The 25450-nt window shown below is 42.3% G+C and overlaps 2 protein-coding genes across 7 annotated transcripts in view; one reads left to right on the forward strand and one right to left on the reverse strand.

Annotated features, from left to right (window-relative positions):
* styk1a (serine/threonine/tyrosine kinase 1a) overlaps nucleotides 1–4617 on the forward strand; it is a 17763-nt gene extending 13146 nt beyond the window's left edge. For both annotated transcript variants that reach the window (XM_078268419.1, XM_078268420.1), the window contains exons 5-10: nucleotides 468–649; nucleotides 1113–1193; nucleotides 2256–2464; nucleotides 3002–3042; nucleotides 3345–3441; nucleotides 4082–4617. In XM_078268419.1, coding sequence (XP_078124545.1) covers nucleotides 468–649; nucleotides 1113–1193; nucleotides 2256–2464; nucleotides 3002–3042; nucleotides 3345–3441; nucleotides 4082–4277 — 806 coding nt within the window. In that variant the 3' untranslated portion in view covers nucleotides 4278–4617. The remainder of the gene's footprint in view (nucleotides 1–467; nucleotides 650–1112; nucleotides 1194–2255; nucleotides 2465–3001; nucleotides 3043–3344; nucleotides 3442–4081) is intronic.
* A 2298-nt stretch (nucleotides 4618–6915) lies between these two features.
* Nucleotides 6916–25112, reverse strand: LOC144529363 (polyhomeotic-like protein 1). 5 transcript variants are annotated; one of them, XM_078268413.1, is made up of 15 exons: nucleotides 24903–25112; nucleotides 23510–23634; nucleotides 19811–19927; nucleotides 19399–19470; nucleotides 19098–19220; nucleotides 18080–18244; nucleotides 17890–17971; nucleotides 16542–17515; nucleotides 15961–16096; nucleotides 15685–15854; nucleotides 14446–14536; nucleotides 11644–11731; nucleotides 10812–11019; nucleotides 9817–10024; nucleotides 6916–9296 (listed from the first exon to the last, which is right to left on the reverse strand). In XM_078268413.1, exons 2-15 carry the CDS (start codon nucleotides 23630–23632, stop codon nucleotides 9145–9147), a joined length of 2709 nt encoding a protein of 902 aa, XP_078124539.1. In that variant the 5' UTR covers nucleotides 23633–23634; nucleotides 24903–25112; the 3' UTR covers nucleotides 6916–9144. The 5 variants fall into 5 exon arrangements, with proteins under 5 accessions (XP_078124539.1, XP_078124540.1, XP_078124538.1 ...); XM_078268414.1 differs by having other exon boundaries at nucleotides 19817–19927; nucleotides 23510–23637; XM_078268412.1 differs by having other exon boundaries at nucleotides 23510–23637.
* Between the last annotated feature and the right edge of the window lie 338 nt (nucleotides 25113–25450).

Genomic DNA, 25450 nt, shown 5'->3' on the forward strand with positions numbered 1-25450 from the left:
GGTGGCTACTTTGAAGAAACTAGAATATAAGTCATGTTTTCAGTTATTTCACACTTTATTAAATACATAATTCCACGTGTTCATTCATAGTTTTGATGCCTTCAGTGAGAATCTACAATGTAAATAGTCATGAAAATAAATGAAACGCATTGAATGAGAAGGTGTGTCCAAACTTTTGGCCTGTACTGTGTGTATATACACACACACACACACACACACACACACACACACACACACACACACACACACAGTATATGTGTAGGTCAAATGTAAGGTTAATATTCTTTTAAATAAAACGTAATATGCAGTAACGCAACTGTGAAGATGGGTGTTCTTGAAAAGAAGAGTACTGCTTCTCAGTGAATTTCTCTGGTTTAAGTGAAACAATATCCTGTTAACATGTTCAACTGTGCTGCACTGAATGGACAACAATAAAGTCTCTCTTATATATCTAACCTCTTCCTCAGGGACAGCAAACAGCAGTGAGAAGCAGCACTTTTTGGGTTTTGCTTCCTTCGTGTCAGGACTGGGGCCGCACCCCTCCCTACCTGAGCTGCTGGGGGTGATTTCAGTGCAGCCGCCCCTCATGATGGTCGTCGAGGAGCTGCAGCACAGGGATCTGCTGGGGTACCTGTGGAGATGTCGACAGGTACAGTGATATATTAATTTACAAAACAAAGACATTATTCAGAGTCAAATGGCAATATTCAAGACCTTTAAATTGTCATCTGCAAAACAATAAGCTTATTTTGAAGATGGACACTGGTGATGAATGATTTTAATCTAATGGGCAGAAGAATAAAGAGAGGCCATTATACAATTATTGAGGAACATTCAGTCCAGCCATGGTTAGGGTAATGTAGTGCAGAAAAACATCTGTATGGTGTGGTATTTATGCTAAGCAATATGTTATACTACTACTGAAAGGGAGAGACACCAGCAGTATCCAGTTACTTCACATTATGCTGATGATGAACAGAGAGAGAGGTATATCACATTACATATAAAAACAAGTTTGGTAGTCTGACTCAAAATTCTAGTATCCAACCATAAGGAGACTGACAATAACTCATGTGAAATGTTTTCCCTTTCTTCCTTCTCTCTCACTGAAGGATAACTCAGGTTTAGAGTCTTCATGTGAAATGACAGAGAAGAGGATCTTCACCATGGCAGGACAAGTGGCCTCTGCTCTGGTTGGTTGAACTGCTGCAATTTTTCTGTCAGTCTCTCTCTCTCATTGCTTCAGGGACCAAAATACTGTATTTGTGGGAATTGGTTGTGAGAGAAATCATTCTGTCTTACTGTTTATCTCACAATCTGTCTATATCCTCCACATCTGTTATGATATGGTGGAAAACAAAACTGTTTATTTCTGTCCATCTCTCGGTTTTCCCCTGATGTCTCAATTATAGGGCAAAAAAATTCTCATCAGTACCATCAATCTCAGGTTAAGGTTATGTTGTTGCGCTGTCAGGTTAGACAGGCAACTTTATTTATATTGCACATTTCTGCAACAAGGCAATTTAAAGTGCTTTACATAAAAGATTAAAGGAACACGCCGGCTTATTGGGACGTTACCTTATTCCCCAGAGTTAGATAAGTCCATACATACCCTTCTCATCGCTGTGCATGTCGTAACTCTGTCTGACACTGTATACATACTGGGAACTATATTCTCAGAAAGGCGAAGCACTGTTACTCTCCGCTCGTCACCACGGGGCTTCTCAGGTGCTGCATATCACTTCGCCCAAGTAGCAGAAGTAGCAGCTGCTTCGCCTTTCTGAGAATATAGTTCCCAGTATGTATACGGTTAGAAGATGGCTGTGTCTCATGTGACCTTGTTATTTGTACACGCTGTGACTATACAAATCACAACATGTAAATAGGAAAATGTTGGCGTTATTTTGACACTTATTGGGAGCAGTAGGCTAGATGGAGCGGGTTACCTCCGGGATCTGTGCTAAGCTAGGCTAGCGGTGGGGGCGTCAGACAGAGTTACGACAAGCACGGAGATGAGAAGGGTATGTATGGACTTATCTAACTCTGGGGGATACGGTGAATAAGGTAATGTCCCAATAAGAAGGTGTGTTCCTTTTAAAGAACAATTAAAAACAATTAAAATGTTTATTAAGGGGCAACAGAAAACATTAAGTATCCTTGTAGTGCTAAATTTTTCAAATATCCACAGCCAGGTCCTAAAACAATCCTCATTTCCAGAATCCCTCTTAATACCTCTTTATCTGAACATCTTCTAGGAGTACCTACACAGTCAGCGCTGCATCCATGGCAACGTGGGAGCACACAGCGTTCTGGTTGGTGGAGATCTGACAGCGAAGCTGTGGGGATTGGGCCCCGCCTACCGCAGGAGAACACAGGCCGTTACACCGGGGCAGGACATGGAGATGAGGAAGTGGCAGGCCCCAGAAGTGCTAGGCAGAAGAGCCCTCAGTCAGAGCAGTGATGTGTGAGTGTCCTCTGTAAGAACATTAAATTAATGCAATTAAGATGTCTGAATATAAACAATGTCATTGAAATGTCCCAGCCGAGTTATCACGCACAATGTTGCATCTTGATTATTATCCCAGTTTATCTCAGGATGTTGAAAAACTAAGCTATTTGAAATGTTAAAATTCACGTTTTATGTTTTATAGTTTTATGTAATTAATAGCACATTTCACCACTGTGTATAAGTATAACATCAAGAAGTTACAAACAAAGAGATCAGCTGGATTCTTCTATGTGATCAAAAAGAAAAAAGCAGTCACATTATAATCCTTTGATGTTTAAAAAAAAAAAAAAAAAAAAAAATCAACCAGGTTGAGTAATGAAGGCGTAACTGGGTTTTAACCAGCCATTTCACATTTCTGGTGCACAATTAAGATTAATTAACAATCTGTGTGTTTGAAAAGGCATGTATTGGCTATCAGAGGAGACAAAGGATGCGTTTCTAACCTTTCCCTTTAATAACATAATGCCCTTCTCTCTCTCTCTCTTTTAACAGATGGTCCTTTGGTTTACTTCTCTATGAAATGGTCACACTAGGTAGGTGTTTTAAAATTTTAAATACACCTTCAAGAGAAGTTGAGAAATAAGTGTGAACACTCCTTTGAAAGATAATAAACAGTACAACAGTAAGAGCCACTGTGGTGGATTCTTAAAGACATTTCTAGAATTCATACAACAAAGGTGAGGTAATTATAAAGCCAAACTAGATACTAATACAACACATTTTTAAGAAATGTAGCTAGATTCATATTTCCCAAACTTCTGTGATTCTGTATTTAGTGCATATTCGTTAAGTAAAGGGACTTAAATCTAATACATGATACTCCCATGTAATACAGGTGACCCACCATTTGCCCAGATTGTGGCGAATGAACTTCTGCAGTATCTACAACGAGGAAAGCATCTCAAACGACCGGCCACCTGCTCCAACTCACTGTAAGACAAACAAATGATAAAATAGTTTTATATTATGTGTGTGTGTGTGTGTGTGTGTGTATGTATATATATATATATATATATATATATATATATATATATATATATATATATATATATATATATATATACATATATACACACACACACACACATTATATAAAGGTTAGAGTTTAATAGGAAAGCACTTAGCTAACGTGTAAATTTACTTAGCCTAAGTTAGCTAGCTAACACCTAACGTTAGTACCTAACCTTACTAACAGTTAACTAACGTTATCTAACGTTAATGTCAAACTTAGCTTTATAACTTAACTGTTAGCTAGGCTAACTAGAACGACTGTGTAAGTTGCTTTAGTTTTGTTGTTGGTGTTTTAGCAACTTTAGCCAAGAAAGACAAACACATTTGCAAGGAGATAAACTAGTTAGGTAACGTTAAGCTAATGTTAACGTTACAACAGTTGGCTAGCTAACATTAAGCTAACGAAAATGTAAACGGCCGAACACGACACGTTGCTCATAAAGGACGACCCACATCATTAAAATGTTGTATTAATATGCTAACTATAAGTTTCTTATCTAGGGAGAGATAAATGTTTTTCGCTGGGTTTCGGTTTTACAGTGTTACCATGTTCTTCTGTAGGTACTCCATCATCAAAGCCTGCAGCAATTGGCGCCCCGAACAACGTCTGTCAATGTCGGAGCTCATTAGAACACTTCAGGCGGGAGAGAAATCAGCCAATGGGCGCACAGTTCTCAGAGTGCCCGAACCACTGGACATCGAGAAGTACCTGAGGGAGGCGGGATATGAAGAGGCATACAACTATGCTGTGCTCTAATTTGCTGAGAGCGTCATCAGTCTGGACTACATTGGTACTGTTACTACGTACGTGCATCTCACGGCAGTTCGTATAAATGTCACGTTATTTTTAATCTATTGATACGTGTTCACGGGCACGTTTTTTCGTTTTTTACGTGTAAATGTCACGTTATTTCTACTTGTTCACGGGCATGTTTTTTTACCGGGAGACGGCCGAAAAGGACGCCCCATATGCTGGGAGGCGGCCGCAAGACGGCCGCTGGGGACGGTGGCGGGAGACGCGCCACAATAACGGGATAGTGGAGGTTGGGTTTAGGAAAAACCCTACGGGGAAAGGGCGCCTCACACGCCGGGAGACGGCCGCCAATAACGGGACGGTTGTGATTAGGAAGACTACGGGAAACAAAACGCCACACGCGGGACGCGAACCCCGCTCGCCCAGGTGAAAGTCCTGTGTTGTTTGCCTCCTCGACACGCCCACTTGCCTACCTTCCTCGCGTCCATCCTCTAAGACGCGAGGAAATCATGCCAGGAGAGGAACCGAGCAAATGTGTTTTAAATAGATGAGACGTCCTTTCCCCTGAAGCGTCACATGAATACGTCAGCTGTTGGGGCGGAATTAGCAACTCTTTCAGCTGCACGGCTTCCGGGAAGGCTGCTCTCGTGTATCCTTGCCTATAGCTCCTCTAAGATCCATCCTCGATGCTCGTTCCTCACCGTACTTTCATGGGCATCGGAAAAACATTTTTCCCAGTGAAAACCTCATCATTCACATCACTTCATGTGGGAATCAGGGGTGGGAAGCTGGGGCTAGATTTTGCTAATCCCAGTTGGTGACGGGTTGTTGACAACTGACGTACAGAAACATGGCCGACGATTGTTTAAATGGCCCAACAGTTGGTGGCAGTCATGCAACAAGTTGTTATGCCAAACATCAATATAACAGAAGAACACGCATCCCGACCGATCCGGACCATAGACAGTAAAGAAGTACATGAACGCTGACAGTCGGAAAAACAACGAATGGCTTCTGCAAGAATGAAAAAGAGCTTATTAGAAAAATGCATATTGTTTATGAAACACAATTTTAGTTTTCTATTTGTTTGTATTGTTTGAACACTTTAACCTTTATATGTTTGAAGAGTAATATATGGACTATAAATATTTTATGTAAACTAAATCTTTGGTCATCTAAAAAAATAATATAATGAAAGAAAACAATGCAAGTTCTTTGCAATTTCTAACTGTAACAGAAGTGTTTATATCCTCAGGGGTCAGGGGGTGCACCTTACAACAGTGTGAAGGGACAATAATACTATGTCTTCTATATGGACGATCAAATGATGAGGATGCATACTTTTTGTTTGGGACCTGAAAGTGAAAGCTTTAACTGCAGCTTTTTGCATCATTACAACACAGAGTTGGCATGATCCGATGTATTCAAATGACACCCTTTTGCAGGGTTATTTGTCATTATCAAACTAGTTAGCTAGAAAAACAAAACAAAACGTCAGCTGGAAACAGTTTGACATAGTCCTGCAATGAATGTTTATTACCCACCAATCCAGAAAAGCCGAAAGGACAACTGCTGTCATCAATAAATGATCAATGGTCATCAAATTTTGTCTACTTTGTGACAATGCTGGTATTATTTCAAACCCCATAATTAGGCTGTACATGCAGGTGTTACACCATATTCTGTAGTCTGTTTTCCCCTTACCTTAAACTGCACCCAACCTTAGCCATAACCCAAACATATCATCTCTGTGACACTTAAACATAACCCAAGCCCAACAGGAGACTGAAGTTATGATTCATGTCACATAAATACAGTGTAACACTCTGCCCTAAATTCTAATCTTAAAAGCCTGCAGCAACAGGAACGAAGGACATTGCTATGCTGAAAATGAACCTGTTTGCTAAAAACAATCCTAGCCCTATAAACCTGTAACGATCTGTTCTCACATGTCAGACAGGATAGCTCATGGTGCGTACTGAAAGCAATCCATGCGAAGTATGACACGCAAATAAAAAACACCGTAAAAGAGTCAGTCATCCGTCAGGGTTAGGTTACCTTCATAGGTCAGTTTAGTTCAATATCTAAATAAAAAACAGGCATCACAGTTTTAAAACAGTTCCTTGGTTATTTATTTGCATGATAGTATTGTTAGCGTCACCTCGTCAAACTCAGTCCCTCCAAGATTTAGCAGTTTTTCTGATTATTGCAAGCAAACACACACATTTTGATTCTGAAGTAGCCTCTTTATATATATATATATATATATATATATATATATATATATATATATATATATATATATATATATATATATAAAAAGAAGAAAAAAAAATACTCCTTTTGCTGAATCCACTGTCATTTTGTGAGAACGATGATTGAATGAACAAAGTCGCAATGGTCTGCTTGTCAACAAATGTTATACTGGATATCACCGCAGACCTGCAATGATTTCACTAAGAAATTGTGTCTCACATCACTTGTAATGCAGTACAAGTCCTTTTATTTTATTTATGTTTTGGTTTTTACAATATGCCGAGGGATCTGCAGATTGAAACACTTCAAAATCCGGGGGGGGACGACTATGAAATACAAATCACACACAGAGCTATCAAAGACTATTATCCTTTTTGAAAGAAAATACTGTAATAGCTACAGTCACTAACAACAAAGCCAAAGATAGCTAGCTAGAAAGGTAAATACTGTTGGTAGTTACACGCTATGTGACAAAGCTATAAGGAAGACAGCTAATTTCCTTGATCAAGGTAACTACAAATTCAGTCACGCTTTTTTTTTTGGGGGGAAAGGCAACAGATGTCATTGCTTGAAATAACAAATAGTAAAAAAAGGTAAGCACTAATATAAAACAAGGAATGATATGAAAAGCAGTTAAAAAAAACAGACAATCCTCATCTAAACCTATCGTAGAGACTAGCGAGAAAGGCCACAAGGTTCACAGAGAGATAATATGAGAAAACTCCTACAGTAAAAAGCTTAAACAAGGCAGTCCAGCAAACAAATGTGCATTTAAATATAAAGGCAAATTGTACACTTATTACAGTATAGTTTAAGTTTTTTTTCTCATTCACACACTCATTCATCCCAGTATGATTATTGTTTTCATCCATCCTAAGCGTAGGTCCACATGTGGCTACCAGCCTATTGTTCTTTACGAACCTTCTGGCTTTGTTGATAAATGTAGCCTAAAGATACTTCAAATGAACAGCTTATTTAAACAGCTTACATGTGCTGCTTACTTTCATTCTTCATCTGTTTTCAACATTTAAAAAAATGCAACATTTACAAAATCAAGCCCGTGATGTTACCCTTCACTTACACACATACTTGCGTTTAGATCAGGAGCAGCTGGTTGAACCATTCGAAGATAAGTGATCTTGAAATTGCCTGACGGAACAAAATAGTAACAGGTTTCGCAGATTATAGTCCTTTTTAAAGAGTCGAGTCAACAAAAAGTCCTCCGTTTAAAAAACACGTAAAAAGACAGGGTCCCCTGGAGATACTGAGTGAGAAACTCTTAATGTGAAAACAGTAGTGTTTTATCAAATGTTGAGGTGCACCGTGTGTAAAAAGTAGGGTAGGGATGTGAGAAAACGATCTGCAACGGGAGTAGTTTTTATGCCTCACTTGGAAATATGAAATGCTCTCTGAACCTCGAGGGATGTGGGTTTCATTTGGACTCTGGTCCGCCATTTTTGCGGCCAGTACCCTGTACTTTAACTGTACCCTGTCAGCTGTAGAATAGGCCACTTCCAATATAAAAGTGCCACCATTTAAAAATGATGATGCCTTTTTCTTTTCTTTTTTTTCTTTTTACAAAATGATAATTTTGAAAGTAACAGTTTTTACATAAATAACAGTGAAGTTATAAATCATCCGAGTGCTTCCCTTAAAAAAATACTAAAGTCTTTAAGCTTTTGACTGACTGATTGACATTAGTTTTGGGTGGATTTGAATTAAATTTGGTGTCTTTTACTCCATTTCTCTTCTAATGCTCTGCTGATTGTTGCTTTAATAAGAAGAGTTGTAATCAAAATCACGTGTGTTCACCTAGATGAGAACCAACATTGTTCTCAAAGACAAGAAAAAAAGAATCATGAATGTATTTCAAAGAAGTGGGCAAAGGTGTCAAAAAATACATTTCCTGTACAATATGATACAATGAATGAACTGCAGTTTGTTCAAGGTTTTGTTGAACTTCAGCAGAAATATCAAATATAACAAAAAAAAAAAAAAAAAAACTGAAATAAGATAAGCACAGCCTAGGTCAAGGTCTGTGGAAAGGGCAGCCCAATGTACTGTTTTTGTACATAACGTGGGAATATTGTGCAAATACTATGGAGCTAACTTTTTGTTTATTTGCTGATCACACAACACAAATGACTTCAGCGTTAAAAATACATTCAAAACCTTCATTTCTGCATTTCACGATGCAGACGTAAGACTGAAATCGTGCAACTAAACAGCAAAATGAAACCACTTGGTAAAAACTATTTCTGACTGCAAGTACTGGTTTTTGCGCAGACATAACATTTTAGGGAACATGTATCGTCACCAAAACATAGTTGGTCATGTTTGCAAGTAATTAACAATACTCCTGTGCAAGTAGGACCTTTGATAATGTGCTCCAGAGTGGAGAAATCAACAACAGATTCAAGTGCTGCAGCCCTACGTACGTAGAGCTAAAGAGCCTTGGCTTTGTTTTGAAAATGAACTGTACCTTATACATCCCCCAGCAGGACTCGCACTGCTCTGGAACCAGTTTCACATCTGAACTGGGTGCGGAACAGGAGTTTGGGGTAAATGCCCAGGGCTTGACTTTGAACATGGTGGGTTTATAGAAACACTGACATCAGTCTCTCAGGGTGTTAATGTGGGCGCAGATCTTGAGGGCGGGACCTAGCTTGATGTTCATGGTGGACATGAGATGCTCCTCCTTCAGCAGCAGCAGGGCCTGTCCGTCAATCTCCTGCGACAGGAACTGGGAGGCGAGATCCTCGCAGCCTGCCAAGAGGAGGAAGAGGAATATAAATAGAGAACGAGAAATCGGGAAGGAGGGCAGCCAATAGAAAACAAAGAGAAGGAAGAAAAGAGCTATAAGGTCAATGTAAAATGGAAGAATGGAGGAACAGAAAAGGTGGGAAAGATACAGACGACATGAAAAGATAATGCAGAGAACTAGGGCTAACAAGTTAATATTAATCACATTATCGATTAATCTGTCAATTATTTTCTCTATTCCATGATCGTTTAGGGCCTCAACAATAGGCAATAATACATCAGAAAATAAGAAAAAAGTGATATTTTTGACCCACAAATGTTCCAAAACCCAAAGACATTGTTTCCTATAAAAAAACATCAATAAGTCAACTTAAATATGAAGCCAGTGCAACATAAAATAAGCATTAATAACAGAGATCAATGACACAGTTGGAGGAATTTAACATTTAGTTTCTAATGAAGTGCAATATGCATGAAACAGATGCAATCCGTATCAGTATTTTTACTGTGAAAATCTTCCAACCTTGTAGTGAGGAAATGAACTGCGACACGTCCTCCGCACTCCACTGGGCGGGGCTAGCGGGCAGGCAGCTGGGTGCAGAACTCTCCGTCGGGAGCGGAGGAGGCGGCAGGTGGCAGGAGGCCGAGGAGGCGGGCGAGAGGGACATGGGGTCATCTTCATCCTCCTCTCCACTGGACTCCTCATCTGAATGGCTGGACTCTGAACGGCACTGTGCCGGGGGAGAAGTGGAGGAACCCGTGAGCAAGGCGTCAAAAATGGCATCCTGGTTGACAGTGGAAGTCTGTGGTTGCACTGGATTGTTTCCTGGTCTGACTGTGTGTGTGTGTGTGTGTGTGTGTGTGTGTGTATCAAATATGCAAAGTCCTTTGCAGGTTCGAGCTAAACTTAACCTCAAATGTCACTTGCACCGTTTGTTTTCAAACTATTTCTGTATTCATCAGAATGTAAGAGAACTCATCAGCGATAATGATTACCTTTACTCAAGCTCTGTCTGTGTGTGTGTGTGTCATCATTGAAATGGAGTTCCCAATTGGCAGAATCACAGAGCGGTGAGAGAATGATCCTAGTTAGGTGCTTGGTTTGTGAAGCCTGCGGAGCCTAATCACAGCCACTAGGGGGCACACTGGCTTAATATGAATGACAGCTATCGATGGATCCATAAGTTGCTTTCCACCTCAAAATATGCCCAGCTCACTTTCTAAGTCACAAACTGTGGCTCTTTTTTATGTATTTCAAGGTGGTTTTACTACATCTGTACATAACACTATGTTGCCAAAAGTATGTGGATCCTCGATAACTTTTTGGTTTCGATGTATAGGCGCTTTCCGACCGGAGGGATCCTACAGCCACTTGGCCAGTGTGAATGCAAATGGAAAAACCGGTTTTGGGGGAAGAGTAGTTAGTAGAACTGTTTAGAAGTGGACTGTTCCCCATAACTACGTTCCTGTAACTACTTGGTCGGAAAGAGGTTTATGAAACGTGCGGCTCCTTCTCACCTTGACAGGTATGGGTCTCCCTGCTATCTTGGCACTTGCTATTTCTGAGCTAGTCCTTCGGGGGACCCTGCGCCTGGTAATCCCTCCCTCTTCGTCTGAGTTGGAGAGGTGGCCTTGGCCTTGATCCTGATCCGGAGCGTGATCTTGCCCCTGCCGCATGCAGAAGGGCTGCCTGAAGCTGACGTTGTACCTGGGGAACCAATACATACTGTATCGTAGACAAAGAGTGACATATACGGTACTGAAGCCAAGACGAGCAACACATACAGTTTTTATCTCTTTGCGCCACACGTGGTATACAACCTATACACATGTAGTGGGCAAAGGGACAAATTAAAGCAGAAGCAGAAAATGTAAAATCATATGCTGACAGCATACTGTTCAAAACAATGCAGACAGTGCATTGTTTGTAAAGTGAAACATGTACGACATAATAAATACATATTGATATGGAGCAAATTCAAAATGAGCAAAAAATGTACAGGACTCACTGCACTAAAATTTGACACGGAAAACAGACATCAGTTTTCAAGCCATTTTTGCAGAGAAAAGTGGATGAAGTGGCACTATCACAGATTTCAACATAATAATAACAAAAGGGACCAGAAAACATACACGCTGTGTAATAAACAGCTGTAGCCACTTGAGAATGCACACACTTTTTGGTCTTCTCCGTCGTCAATTTGTGAGAAGTTTTGTATTTATTTTATCGTTGTAAAATAAAATGTGATGGAGAGATAAAACCACAGTGGCTGCAGCTCTCAGCAGTGCAGTATTTTCTTTCATAGATGGGTTCCACTGCATATATTATATTTCATGCGTGTTGAAGTACCTCTTGGCACAAGACATGGAGCAGAACCTTTTGGTGCCTCTGAACTGGCTGGCAGGAGCAAAGTTTTTACAGTACTCACACTTCAGCACTGAGGGAGGGAAAAAAAAACAGAGCAGGTGGTAAATAATAAATCATTTCTACCATTTCTTACATAAATAAATAAATGTATAGAGCTGCTATAAAAAGGCGCACTGTGCGTTCCTGCATGACTTTACGTCGGTTGACGTTCAAAGTAAATACCAAACAAAACAGAGCAAGCTCGCCCCTCCCCCCTAAGTTTCCGAAACTGTCATGACTAACTGACTAACTGTCACTAACCCCCACCCCCTCCCCCAACCATCTTGTCGGTGATTGGCTGGAGTGGTTTGTTGTATTTTGGTGTCTATCCTGTGCCTCTAGCGTTGTCTCCCGAGACCAGGCTTTTTCACGGTGTGTTCAGGGAGCAGGCAGCTAGCGGATCAAGGAGGGATGCCTCGATTTGAGATAAAAATGATATCGTGCTGAAACCATGCAGGAACGCATAGTACACCTTTAAGGAGTAACCCTTGTGTGGTTTTTCCGTCGGCCATGAACTTGTTGTCCTTCCGGGTCAATATTGAAACCTTTTCCGACGCTTTTGTCGATTTCCCTTGATGCTTTTTTGTCATTTTTTTCCAACGCTTTTTTTAAATTCATGGTCAATAAACCTGATTTATATGACATTTTACCTCATTTTTTAGTTAAAAAAAAGAAGAAATTATGAGTTATTTTGAGTAATAGTTTATATAAGTTTAATAAGCTTTGTATCAGCTCATTCGACAATGGCTTGAATGTAATGTAATGTGACGTTCATTAATATCAAAACGTTAAGCACTAAAGACCAGAGGATGTTGAGTGGATCACAGACTGGTTAATGTCAAAGTTTAGTCAGGATACTGTTTTGAAACAATTTCACAAAAAAAAAGAAAATTTTCAAATGCTATAAAATTTAATAAAACACCCCATATTCAATGAAAGTAATTGTTCATTTTGCCCGCGAAGAACGGTAAAGTTACATATGTACGTACATCCATGCATCCGTGTCATTATTGGGCAATTTGGTTGAAAGAAACCCATATTTCTGATATTAAAAACTTTGAAAGTGGGTCAAATTTGACCCGAGGACAATACAAGGGATAAGACTATAATGATATTTCACTGTTCTGTTCTGCTGTCAGAGGTGGGAAACTCCCAGCTCCAAGGTTGTAATCAAAACCATGCCTGCGTTCCTGTGGCCCAGCTCGGAGTAAACAAGGCTCAAACGAAGGTCATTTTTTTTGCACAGTATAAAACCCTGTCCTACGTGTCCATGTTATGCTAAAGGGATAGTGTGAATATTTTAAATTGTGGTTGTATTAACTACTTCTTCATAGTCAAGAGTGTTAGCTACAGTAGATGGCGGTCGGCACGCCCCACAGTTTGGAGAAGCAGACAGGCGTACCGACACGGAAGAGAAGTATTGTCCTGCTGTGGACGGGGGCAGCAGCTTAAAGGACAAATCCGGCGCAAAATGAACCTAGGGGTTAATAACACGTGTACCGAGTCGACCGTTCTCTGGGATCTGTTTTCATGCTAATCGAATGTAACCAGGTTTTAGCGCAAACCGCTAATTAGCTTATAAGGCTAGTCGTCGGGGCACTGGTAAAGTAAAAAAGAAATCTCTATTTCTACACCACTAACAAGGCTCAAAATAGCACCACACTTCCACGGTAGCATAATGAGGGTCCCTACATGTAAACCGAAGCATTGAGAACTTTGTAAGTGTACAGACAGTTTATTAAAAAGATAGTTTAGAAAGACAGTACCGTTCACGTCTTCAGGCAGGCGCCATCTTGGGAAAACAGTCACGACCAGTCGAACGCCGTGTAACCAGTGACATAGTTCAAGCACGGCGTTCGTCGTTCGACTGGTCGTGACTGTTTTCCCAAGATGGCGCCTGCCTGTATACATAAAAAAATATATGTAAACATAAAAATCTACATCAGTTTTATATCAGATTAGGGGGGAGAGAGAGAGGGGGGACAACATGTAGCAAAGGGCCTCGGGTCGGACTCGAACCAGCGCCGCTGTGGTAAGGACTCAGCCTTAGTATATGGGGCGCATATACTAAAGAAAAGAATCTATATCAGTTTAAGTGTACGCTATATTCAGAATATTTTCAGCGCTTTACCTTGCTGTCAGAGAGCCCTTTACGACGGGGAACTGAAGCCGTTATCTCTGCTCTCTTCAAAGCCACCAGACTCCTTTGGCAAAAACAGTCATTTAACCTCGCAGAACACAGGAGTTGGTGCTCTACCGCTGCCTCAATCGGTTAGTTTTCTTTGTATTATTGTGTGACTTTGGTGTTCACCAAAGTCAAGGAAAAGCTGTAAAACATTCCAAATAATAGTACACTAAACTTTTTTTAGATGTCTAAAATACGTTTAGCTGCTGCCTCTGTCAACAGCAGTACGTTGCTTAGCTTCCATGTCGGTACTCCATGCCGACCGCCATCTACTGTGGGTAATACACTGACTATTGATAAGTACCTATAACAACCCCAAATCAGAACTATCCCTTTGATTATATTTGGCAAGGTTAACTGACAAATTAGCATGGGCTTTAATTGCAAATCTACACCTAAAATGTTATGCCCTTATACTGAAACCACAAAGCTGTTTGTTCATATTTGTGTGATGCTAAAATTTGAATTTCTGTGTATTTTGAGGATTGCAAATATTTTAAAGTACTTCTGTCCAACTAACTTGCCGTTAAAAAGGCAATTTTCTACCCTTTGGCCGTTACCTGTCGCTGTTGTAACAGTCTCCGATTGGTTAGTGTCCGGACTGTCATTAGTTAAATCCTCACCAGCCGAGTCCTTTACTGAACCACACACCTGTCAATCAAACACAAAAAGCAACAAAACTAAAGGTTGGTGACCATCAGCCCAGTGTCATCCATGAGTCTTGAGCTTGTAAGTGGTATAAAGAGGCAAAGCCCCTCCCCTTCCAGTGGACCACTATGGGACCTTAATTCGGAAAAAACATGTATGGTAGTGAACGGGGAACGACATTATTTTTTGATCCCGTTTGAATTGAGCCATGGATTACACATATGCTCGTCAGTTTGAAAGATAATTTTGCAAGTCGTAAGACTGTGAAAATACGTAATGAGAAAGACTACACACTTGAAGCAAACGGTGTCTGTCTGTTTTGTACCGGGATGTAACGGTACTCGCACGAGAAGCGGAACTTGCTCGTTCTTTCGCTTCTCTGCTGATAAAACTTCGCTGGATAAAACACATCAGGTAAGATAACTGTGTTGTAGTCTATATCCACGACGTTCCACTTCCGGGATTGCTCCTTTCTAAACTCCGGTGGATTTCTGAGGACTGTGGTTAACTGCTCCTCAGATCTCTGCAGGGTAAATCCAGACAGCTAGCTAGACTATCTGTCCAGTCTGAGTTTTCTGTTGCACGACTAAAACAACTTTTGAACGTACACATGTTCCACCAAAACAAGTTCCTTCCCGAGGCTATTTTGCAGCTCCGTCCGGCGCTTGGCAACCACCCAAGACGATTGTGATTGGTTTAAAGAAATGCCAATAAACCAGAGAACGTTTTTCTCCCATCCCGGAATGCTGTGTGGACTAGCCAGACCCTCCTTTGCAGCGCTGTGGAGGAAGGTCTGGCAATGCGAGACTACCTGTGTTGTGTAACAGCGCTAAGCTAGCTAGCTAGCTAGCAAGCCGAGCATCAAGTGAGGTGACGCATATTGTGTGAGAGCGGTTTCACACAAAACTAAGTGGTCATACGACAAACCTACAAACAAAATGAGACTTTCTTCACTTGGAAAATTATCTTTTAAAATGACGAAGATCATATGTGTAATTCACGGCTCAATTCAAGCGGGATCAAAAAATAACTAGTCTCTCCCCATTCACTACCATACATATTTTTTTTTCTGGCTCAAGGTCCCATGAGGTCCACCGGAAGGGGAGGGACTTTGCTTCCTCTTTTAGAAACTACAAGTCCCATGTACTCACAGGGAAAGGCTCTGCCCCTTCCTGGATGACGAACCCCTCAATGAGGTGTGTAAGGACGTTGGGTTTAACGACAGCTTGGGGGGGAGGAGCTCTCTCCCCCTGGCAGACCCCACGGGACACTGACAGCACTGGGGAGGGAGAGGAGGAGGCTGGAGGAGGAGCACCAGAGCCTGTGGTTAGGGGGGGAGGGGGGAGAAAAGACAGGAGCAGGAAAAATGTAAATATTGTGTGACATTTTACAATCATAAACTTAAAGAGATATTTCTATGTTGTTACCTGCTTCGATGGGATTGGTCGGGAGTGCTGAGGCGTGATCTCTGACTGGCTGGAGCCGTGGAGGGGAGGGGCCGTCTTCATCATTGGCTGAATTGGAGTCTGATTTTCTTTTTAGTGACCCAGACAATTGCTTTCCCTAAAACAAAAACAAACCAAAAAAATCAGTGTAAACAGATGAACAGATTAAAAAACAACAGAACAGTTGGTCACTTTTATAAAGCTAATAATTACGCGGGTCAGGAGAATCTCTTTTAAAAATGTAAAGGTGCTGTAGGGTAGGATTGTTAAGATCCAGGACTTAGCCAAAAAATTTGAACATCGACAACTTCTCAGTCCCTTCCCCCTTTCCGCTAAAGCCCAAAACGGTCTCCTAAGCCCCTCCCCGCACAAGGGAGAATGAATGCGTGTGTATGAGCAGTTAGACACCACCACCCCCCCATAAGACCACCACTGAATGACAATTTGTTTCCAGACGCCATTTTAGTGTGTAATTGTTCTGGGTTTGCCCCACCAGGGTTTAAAAATAAGAGGGAAAACAATGTTTTGAAAACAACACACAGTGTAACCAGTAATCAGCTGACCTGGGGTGTCCGACTTCCCGATGAGTCTCCATTGGTGGTCACACCAGCTGACGCTCCTCTCTGCTCTTCCGTCACCAGGGGGAGGGAGAGGGAGGAGCGAGACATCGAGGAGGGAGGGGAGGGAACAGCGGGGGCCTGGGAGGAGGCGGGGCTTGAAGCCAGCGGTCCATTCTGAGCCTGTCTGGAGCTTTGATTGGCCTGCGGATGCACCTGAGAGACCTGAGCCAACGGGGGAGCCTCCTGGGGCGACTGAAGCGTCTTTAGCCCCACCCCTCGCCCCACGACCCCGCCCTCCCTGGATGCGATGGACGCCACCATGGTGAGCAGGCTGGACGAGCTGCTGAGGACCGCGGCGCCGTCCTGGCAGCAGCTGTTCCCCCGGGCCAGAGCCAGAGCCTGGGTGTTTCCCAGCGTGCTCTGCCTCGCACCCACAATCTGAACAGGGATGTGCGGCGGCTGGGGGGGCTGAGCGGAGCTGCTGACGGGCGGCGGGGCAGGCAGGATGGGAGGGGGGTTCCTAGAAGGCAGCTGGAGGGGCAGGCGGAGCCCCTGCAGTTTGGGTTGGATGGGGATGGGTCCATTGCCGTGGCCGGATTTCTCTGCACTGAGCGCGGTCTTCTGCAGGGGCTGCACCACCAGGGTCTGAGCATTGACCGCTGGTTTGATGGTCGCCGTGCCAACGGGATACCCGTGGGCCTGGGACGCTGCGCTGGACGCTAGGACCAGAGTGTGTGCTGCTGTGGGAGCTGTGGTTCCTGTGGTGAGAGTCCGGGTTCCGTGAAGCAGGAGCTGGGAGAGAGGGATGGAGGACGAGGACGAGGAGGAGGCACCAGAGGACGAAGGGTGGGCTTTGAGGTTGGTGGGCTGAGGGTACGTGGGGATTTTGATGTGGGGCGGCTGGTGCTGTGGCTGGCTTGGCTTAGTGGGGGACTGGGAGTTTAACTGGTGGGAGGGTTGGACCAGGGAGAAAGCAGCTGAAAAGACAGAAAAAACTAATTACACACAGACATCTGTAGCCCTATTCGCACGGGATGAGTATTACCAGGGGGCCGTCTGTGTTTCGTGAGGGGCATTCGCAGTGGGTAAGGGAAGTCGGTATTTTACTCAAATTCTTTTGACATTACCCCCCACATATGATGTCAAGGCTCTGTCAAAACTTTCATTTGTAATTGCCAACGCAGCCAATACAACCCCGAATCACAGATCACTAATATTATCACACAACCACTGTGTTTGGCGAAAATAGGGCTTATGACACTTAAACCTGCATCAACTGAACACAACACCGACATATCATAACCTCATGAACGTGATATGGTTTTCAGGTTGGCTTTCCTTTCCTCCCTACCTGAGTCACTCCTCTCTGGGGCTTCAGTCTTAACACCAACACCTTTGGGACTGGACATACCTCGCATGGCTAGATTCTGTACCTGGAGACGAGGAAGGACAGAACGAAGAAGAGATAAAAGGCAATCTGTGGCAAGGAAGATACAAAGTTTGTACTCTCCTCAAATCATCAACACACTGATTCCACAAACCTGGTCGTTATCGGATTGGCTGCTGGAAGAGGAAGTCTGTGTCACTTCCGATTGCTGTTGCTGAGCCTGAGGCTGCTGGGTGACAGTTGCTACGGCAGCAGTTGCTGTGTTGCCGGGCATAAAGATGAGCTGTGAGGAGATGGGGGCCCTCAGGGAGCGGTTGACCTGCAGGATGACAAGACGGTTGTCAAACGCACAGAAACTAATAGTGGTGTCTAGTATAAGCTGGAGGTGTGTCTCAATGTGGATACTTCCGTGAGTACATTTACATGTAGCACACCGTGTACAGTGTGTACTCACTTGGGTAGTGCGTAAATTTCGACAGGTTCGTCATCCACTGGCCTGAAATGACTTGTCGTCTTCTTCTTAATGGTAAACTATAACCGGGCAGAGCATTACCGCCACCTATTGTCGCCCGACAAAATATATAACGGCTTGTTTTCTCACTATCTGACTACAGTACTGAAAAAAACACCTGTATAAATTACATTTGTATAGTTCAGTGTTCGGTGTTTCAATCGCAACCGCTGCGTTCCTCAAACAAACTGTTGTTAAAAATAACAAATAACTAATGTTAGGGAAATCTGTTTGTGTTTTGTTACGCGTTTCTGGATTTAAAGAAAATATATATCGGCCAATATATCGGAATATCGGATTTTTAAATCACCAAATATTTGTATCATATCGGCCTTAAAAATCCTTTATCAGTTGGGCTCTAGTAGACCGACAACATCATTAAGGACGTCACTCATCCCTCTCGTGGCATGTTCGCACTCAGGCACTCCGGGAAAAGACACAGAAGCATCAAATCAAGAAATACTTGGCTGTCAAATAGCTTCTTTCCCGACAGGAATCAGACTGCTTAATCAGACAATGTGAACTGCAAATAAGAGACTGTTCCTTTAAAATATTCAAAACTGCAAATTCTTATTCGATTTTAGCATAATCTTAAACTATTTAATATGTGCTTTTTTTTTTTTTAGGGAATCTTGAAATAACATTTTGGCATGAAACTCACCCTCAGGTACATTTGTCCCTGGCCCCCTGCCGTCCCACTCAGCAGCACCGATTGGCTGATTGTGGATGTTGCCGGGGCACCCATAGGACGGCTGCTGGTTGTAGATCCAGATGTTACAATGGCCTGACAAATATGAGATAATGATAGTGAACAACTTCAACGTGTAGCACGTAGCTTTTTACGCATTACTTAAAAAGGTGGGTCAGCTAAGAGGAAACGTTAACAGCGATACTGAGTTTGCTGAGGTTTTGTTAAGTGACAGAGAGCAGCCATTTTGGTGTAAACACAAAACAGTACATACAGCTGTGGTGCTGGTGGTCTGAGAAGAGCTGCTGCTGGAAGGACTTGACTGACGACTGGCAGCCAGAGTAGCCTAGAAGAGAAGAGAAGAGAAGAGCAGAGCTTTGTTTCAGTCTACTCCAAACTAAATTGGGATGTTTGCAGCTAAATGTGGCTCTTTGTTTTGGTCACAAACACACCATTTAGAAGATGGATACAGCAAATGTGATATTTTTTATATATATATATAGAGTTCTGTGATTCCAGATTCATAAGTTCGTCTTATTTCTTTTTTGTCTTCCATTCTGACTTTCTCTGTTTTTTTTTTGTCTCTGTGAGATCGTTTGTGAATCTCCTGTCTTTTAAAAATAGACTTGGCACAGAATTTGACATATATTTAAGCTCAATTTTGAAATGGCATAACATACACACACCTTTACCTGTTGCACGGCTGCCAGGTTCTGCAGCTGGGCGTTGTTGATCTGCTGTTGCAGCATCAGCTGCTGGAAGTACTGCGCTGCATTCGGCTGCCTCTGTAACGCCTGCAGGGCCTGGAGGAGGGAGAAGAGGAGACCAAAGAGCAATCATGGGGCAAAGTTAAGCAAACGGAGAAGGATGTGATAAGAGAGAAACCGAGAGAAAGAGAGAACGAGAAGATGTAGAAATGTTCATAGAGGTGCATTGTTTGAAGGTTGCGAGAACAGACGAGGAAGTTGCACCACAAGGTCCCGACAATGTGTGCGTGTGTCTGTGAAGATACCAGTTTCTGTCTAGAAACAAGAAGACACCCCCCTACAAGGAATGGACAAAAGCTTGAGGGATCGAGCAGATCGGGGCTCATAATTCGGAGGACAACTCGGTGAACCAGCTCTGACTTGATGTCTGATTGCTAGGGAAACTCAGTCTCTGTCTTGTGAACCCACAGCTGTGTTGTAACTCTTATGCTGTACTCAGTAAATTTGCTTAACTGATTGATCCTTGTGTTGTGGTAAACATTAAGTCCGATTAAAGAAGGCACGGGAATTAGGTAATTGGAGTCAGATTTCTCTGGCCTTGGCCTTATTTCGGGCCTGTATTTTAGATACAATTCCCACTTCAAAGACAGGAGGATATGAGGAAAAGACAGAGAAGAATAGGGTTGGGCATCGTTTCTGTTTATAACAATTCTGATTCCAATCTGATTCTTCCTTTCGATTGCTGTTCTTATCAATTCTCGATTCTTTGAGGGGTGGAGTTGAAACGAGTCACATGCTTATTTCACAGATATTCAGAGACGATTCAATGGTGACTTACAGGGTTACAGGTTTTTTTCAACGTAAAATAAAGCCACACTTTAGAGCGCCGCTTACTGTGCTCCATGGCGGAAAAACAACAACACGCGCCTGAAGGTACCGTGGCCGCTACGGAAACCAAAACTCGTGTTCAATTTGGAACCGATTAAATTTTCCAAACGATTCCAATAAAAAAAAATTAAAAAACGATTCCACTAGAATCGTAATTTCTGAAATGGTTCCAAGTTGGAACCGGTTCTCGATGCCCCAATCCTAGAGAAGAAGCAGGAAAGATTTACTGAAGGATGATGTAAGAGAAAGGGAGACGGAGAAGATGACGGCAGAAAACCAGCAGAAGACGTGGGAGGGAAGGAGGGAAGAAGCAGGAGAATTTGTACGAAAAAAGAAGTGGAAGAAAAATGCATGATATATCGACTCAATATCGTTATCGCGATATCCCGTTGCGCAATATTATATTGAAGGTGTCGCGATAAGTATGCAATATTTTGTCTATATTGTGGCGTGCTGCGTCCCGTCCGTTGGCTGTGTGGCTTAGTTGTGTTCGATTTAGAGTCCGCTTGAAACGCTATAATGATCATGTTTCATTGGCCAGTTACCGTGCCACTTGCACATGTTAAGTGCACGTCAGCGCACGGGTCCACTACGTGACAAACCCTATGGAGCGTACCACATATTTTGACAGAGTGACAGTGTAAGTGAAGAAATAGATAGAGACAACTAAATGGAATGAATCAGAGAAGCGAAAGAAAAGTTGTGTCCTGTTCTCTTATATTTTATACTGTCCAACCAGTAGAACATGTCCTGTTCTGTAGACATGGTCCTTATTTATTGATTCATGTTGGACCAGTCCAATATGACTGTCAGTTGAAGTAAACCTTGTGTTGTAAGAAAACTTGTTTTGTTATGAATCTATTTTGATGCGTTTTCCTGTAACTTTTGTAATTTTACATGTTTAAAAATATCGAAATGAATATCGTTATCGCAATATTCATAATCGATATCGCAATATCACATTTGGTCAATATCGTGCAACCCTAGTACAGTGCCATGAAAAACGAGAGAAGCGGAGTAAGAGAAACGAGGGCAGAGGAAGCAGAGAGGGAGGGAGGGAGGCTGTAGCAGAGTGAGCAGCTGCCTGATGTATGAGCAGGCTCGTACAGTAATAAGTTGAGAGATGAAAGCGAGCGTGGCGGGCTGGATTAGTGTGTGCAGGGTGACAAAGACATATGGCCGTGCAGGGTGACAGAAGCCTGGGGAAATGACACGGAGCCTCCATCAACCCAGCAGCACGACTCAATCTCTTTCTTCACCTCCCTGTTTCAGTCACTCTCTATCACTTTCTGTCCATCGGCTTAACCATAAATCATAAAGTATAAAGACAAACAACTGCAATCTTGCAATACACAAACAAGCCCCGCTCACAATCCAATACGATGATGAATAATTTTATAATGAATAGTTTTATTTTGGTTAACATACATGAAAGAAACAATTAATTCCCACAATTTGCCACCGTAGCTAACCGAAAAAAGGGGGAGCGTGCCTATGTTCCCACAGCTCTATCTTCCCACATTTCTAAGATTTTTCTTAAAATTAGGCCCTATCTTCCCACATTTCTAAGATTTTTCTTAAAATTAGGCCCTATGTTCCCACATTTCTAAGACTTTTTTCAAATTTTTTTATCAGATTTTATCCCCCTAACCCTAAAAAATGTTGTGGGAGGATAGGGCTTAAATTGAAGGGAAATGTAGGAACACAAGACCTAATTTTGAAAATGTCCTAGAAATGTGGAAACACAGGGCCTAATTTTCAATGAAAAAAGAAATCTTAGAAATGTGGGACCATAGGGCTGTGGGAACATAGGGCTGTGGGAGCATAGGGCTGTGGGAGCATAGGGCTGTGGGAGCATAGGGCTGATCCCGAAAAGGGAATAGGCTGAAGCCAAGGCTTATTTTTGCCTCTCCTATAATTCCCATAGAATCACCCAGAAAGTCAACAAAAACTAAATACTTGAGTGCAATCCTAGTAAACTAACATCAAATGACTTCATAACCTGCTGCAGGGTAAATCCAGACAGCTAGCTAGACTATCTGTCCAATCTGAGTTTTCTGTTGCACGGCTAAAACAACCTTTGAACGTACACATGTTCCACCAAAACAAGTTCCTTCCTGAGGCTATTTTGCAGAGGCGCTGCCCAAGACGATTGTGATTGGTTTAAAGAAAAGCCAATAAACCAGAGCACGTTTGTCTCCAATCCCAGAATGCTGTGTGGACTAGCCAGCCTAGCCGGTGCACCATGACGACCAACGACAACAACTGCAGCATCTCGCCTGTTTGCTGCTGAAGCAAGCAGCTGACAAAACAACATCAGGTCTGCTTCTTTAATTAAAGACAAATGAGGGTTCACAATGAACAGAAAGCTAATAAAAAATAAACACCAGATACAATTGATTCAAATGTATTATTGTTTAAGATTAACAATGTTGGATTGCTTCGGTGCAGGTATGATCTGTAGAGCCGTCTGACCGCTGTCAACATCACTGGTAACATAGCCGATTGGCTGGGTCAGCATAAGCACAGATTTTTATTTTTTTATTTTATCATTTAATTTAATACATTTAATGTACTTTTTTGTTTTAACCTGTGAACTGTGGTGGAGAAAAAATAAAAAGTACGGAGGGAGGAGAAGCATTTAATGCAGCCAAAACTCAAAGGATCATAATTTGGTTTTAAAACAAAATATATATATTTTTTTTTTTATGCCCTTTGGACACTGCACCAATCAGGACAAAGTGAAAGCCTGTAAACTATAATCAACGCATTCCACATACACACACCTACCTGCACCGCCTGTCTTTCATACAGAGACATAGAATTCATTGGAGAGGGGCGGGAGCTCGTCCCAGATGCAGCGCTCCCATTGGTCGAGGCCCCCTGCTGGCTCTGCTCTCCATCAGTCTCCATGGCTGCTGAGGAGACAGCGGAGGCGTCCATCAGTCAAACACAGAGACAAACACACACTATACTTTCTCTGTGAGAGCCCAGCTGATGAAAAACCACCCGTCACTGTTCTTCACTGAGAAGAGACGCTGTGCAACAGTGACTCACTACTCCACTGGGTGAATGATGTTGTTAACACTGACTGACACATAGGGAACTTGTAGACTGATGTTAATGATTACTGATGTTTTCTTTAGATTAGCTTTAAATTTGACCATAATAATACAGTGACTTACAAACAACTGTTCACTTGAAGAAAATACTAATTTAAATAAAAACTTAAATTCCAAATTAAAAGCATAACTGAATAATCAATTAATAAAATGTCCAAAGAAAAATCAAACTTCTTTGCAGCGTTTCTAAACAGTTTTTTTTCTGCGTCAATGTCATATTAATAAATCCACAATCCAATTTGATTGCGATTTCGGCTCCTAATAATCACAAAAACAATGTAATCAAAACGATTATTTTTGCACATTATGTTTTCCAAGTAAACTCTGATTTTGTCTAGTGTTCTGAAGGGGAATTCAAAACGTTCAACGGGAAAGTATTAGGGGAAATTTCACTGTTGATTCGTTTGTTTCACTGTTGTTTTTTTAAAAGTTCAATAAATGCAACAGGGTTTTTGAAAAGAACAAATATGAACGCATAACAAAAATCATAAAAGTGGACAATACTGACCCTATACTTTTTTCCTTTTCCATTTAATCTCCCCCACCCCACACACACACACACACACACATATAATCAGCACTGGCCTACAAAAACAGTTCTATTCATCAGCAACTCTTCTTCCAGAAACAAACAAATATTTATTTTATTTTAGTTTTTTTCTTTCATTGTTCTTCTTACTTCTTTAACCTGTGGACTAAGTTTGGGCCCACTTAAATCTAGTGTATCCATTTCATCTCTGCAGCATCTTTATTACCCCCTGTAACGCGCGCGCGCACACACACACACACACACACACACACACACACACACACACACACGTATGTATGTATGTATGTACGCGCGCACGCACTGCTCGCTTCAACCTCCTAACCCTAAAAAAAGCTTTAGCTCTTTAGCTGCACGCATCATCTGAGAGTGAGACACAGGGCTGCTGTTAGCTAGCTACCCTCCATGTTTCAGACCAGTTAACACTGGATCCACCGGAGGCTACTACTCCTAGCATCCCGTTAGCCGCTGCTGCTGTCTGGCTCGTTAACGGGGGCTCTCGGTACGTGCTTACCGTCACCGGTCCGGGTTTCTCAGCCTGCTCCTGCACCGGCTGCCCGCTGCCGAAGCCCTCCAGGCGGCTCACCGGTCTCTGGAGCTTGTTGTTGGTGCTCCTTTCTTTTGCTTTGCAGGACGGCCGCAGCAGCAGCAGCAGCAGTGCTTTTACTGTTTTGCATAAATTTGCAGCTGATGGTGCTGTTAGAGGGCAACGCCTCCTTTTTTCCGCTGCTCTGCCTTTTCCGGCGCGACGGGATGACGGAGCAGCAGGACGGAGAGAGGGAGAGAGAGGGGGACACTCCCGGACACTCCTCGGTCCATTCAGGACCGGACCGAGCCCTTCTGGGACTCTTAAGCAGAACTTCAGAAACCCTTCTCCCCCTAATGTGCACAGATTCTGATTTGATGTAGTTGTGGACCTACAAAACACACCAACCTATTATTACTTCAAACCTCTAATATTGACTGTTGATTTGTGTACTTTATTCCTGTATAATGCCCATATTTAATGCTGTTATTTTTTTAAAACTTTATCCTTGCACTGCTATATAGTTTTTATATTAC

Source organism: Sander vitreus, chromosome 14 (genome assembly GCF_031162955.1).
Source record: "Sander vitreus isolate 19-12246 chromosome 14, sanVit1, whole genome shotgun sequence".
In the NCBI taxonomy this organism is placed as follows: domain Eukaryota; kingdom Metazoa; phylum Chordata; class Actinopteri; order Perciformes; family Percidae; genus Sander; species Sander vitreus.

Bases quoted from the DNA above. Each gene is read 5' to 3' on its own strand.
- LOC144529363 (XM_078268413.1), bottom strand. From the start codon at position 23,632: ATGGAGACTGATGGAGAGCAGAGCCAGCAGGGGGCCTCGACCAATGGG. The intron at 19,471-19,810 runs GTGTGTGTATGT...CTTCTCTTCTAG, and splicing joins CAGCCGTGCAACAGGTAAAG to GCTACTCTGGCTGCCAGTCG. The intron at 14,537-15,684 runs GTGAGTACATGG...TTTGATTGACAG, and splicing joins AAGGGGCAGAGCCTTTCCCT to GTGTGTGGTTCAGTAAAGGA.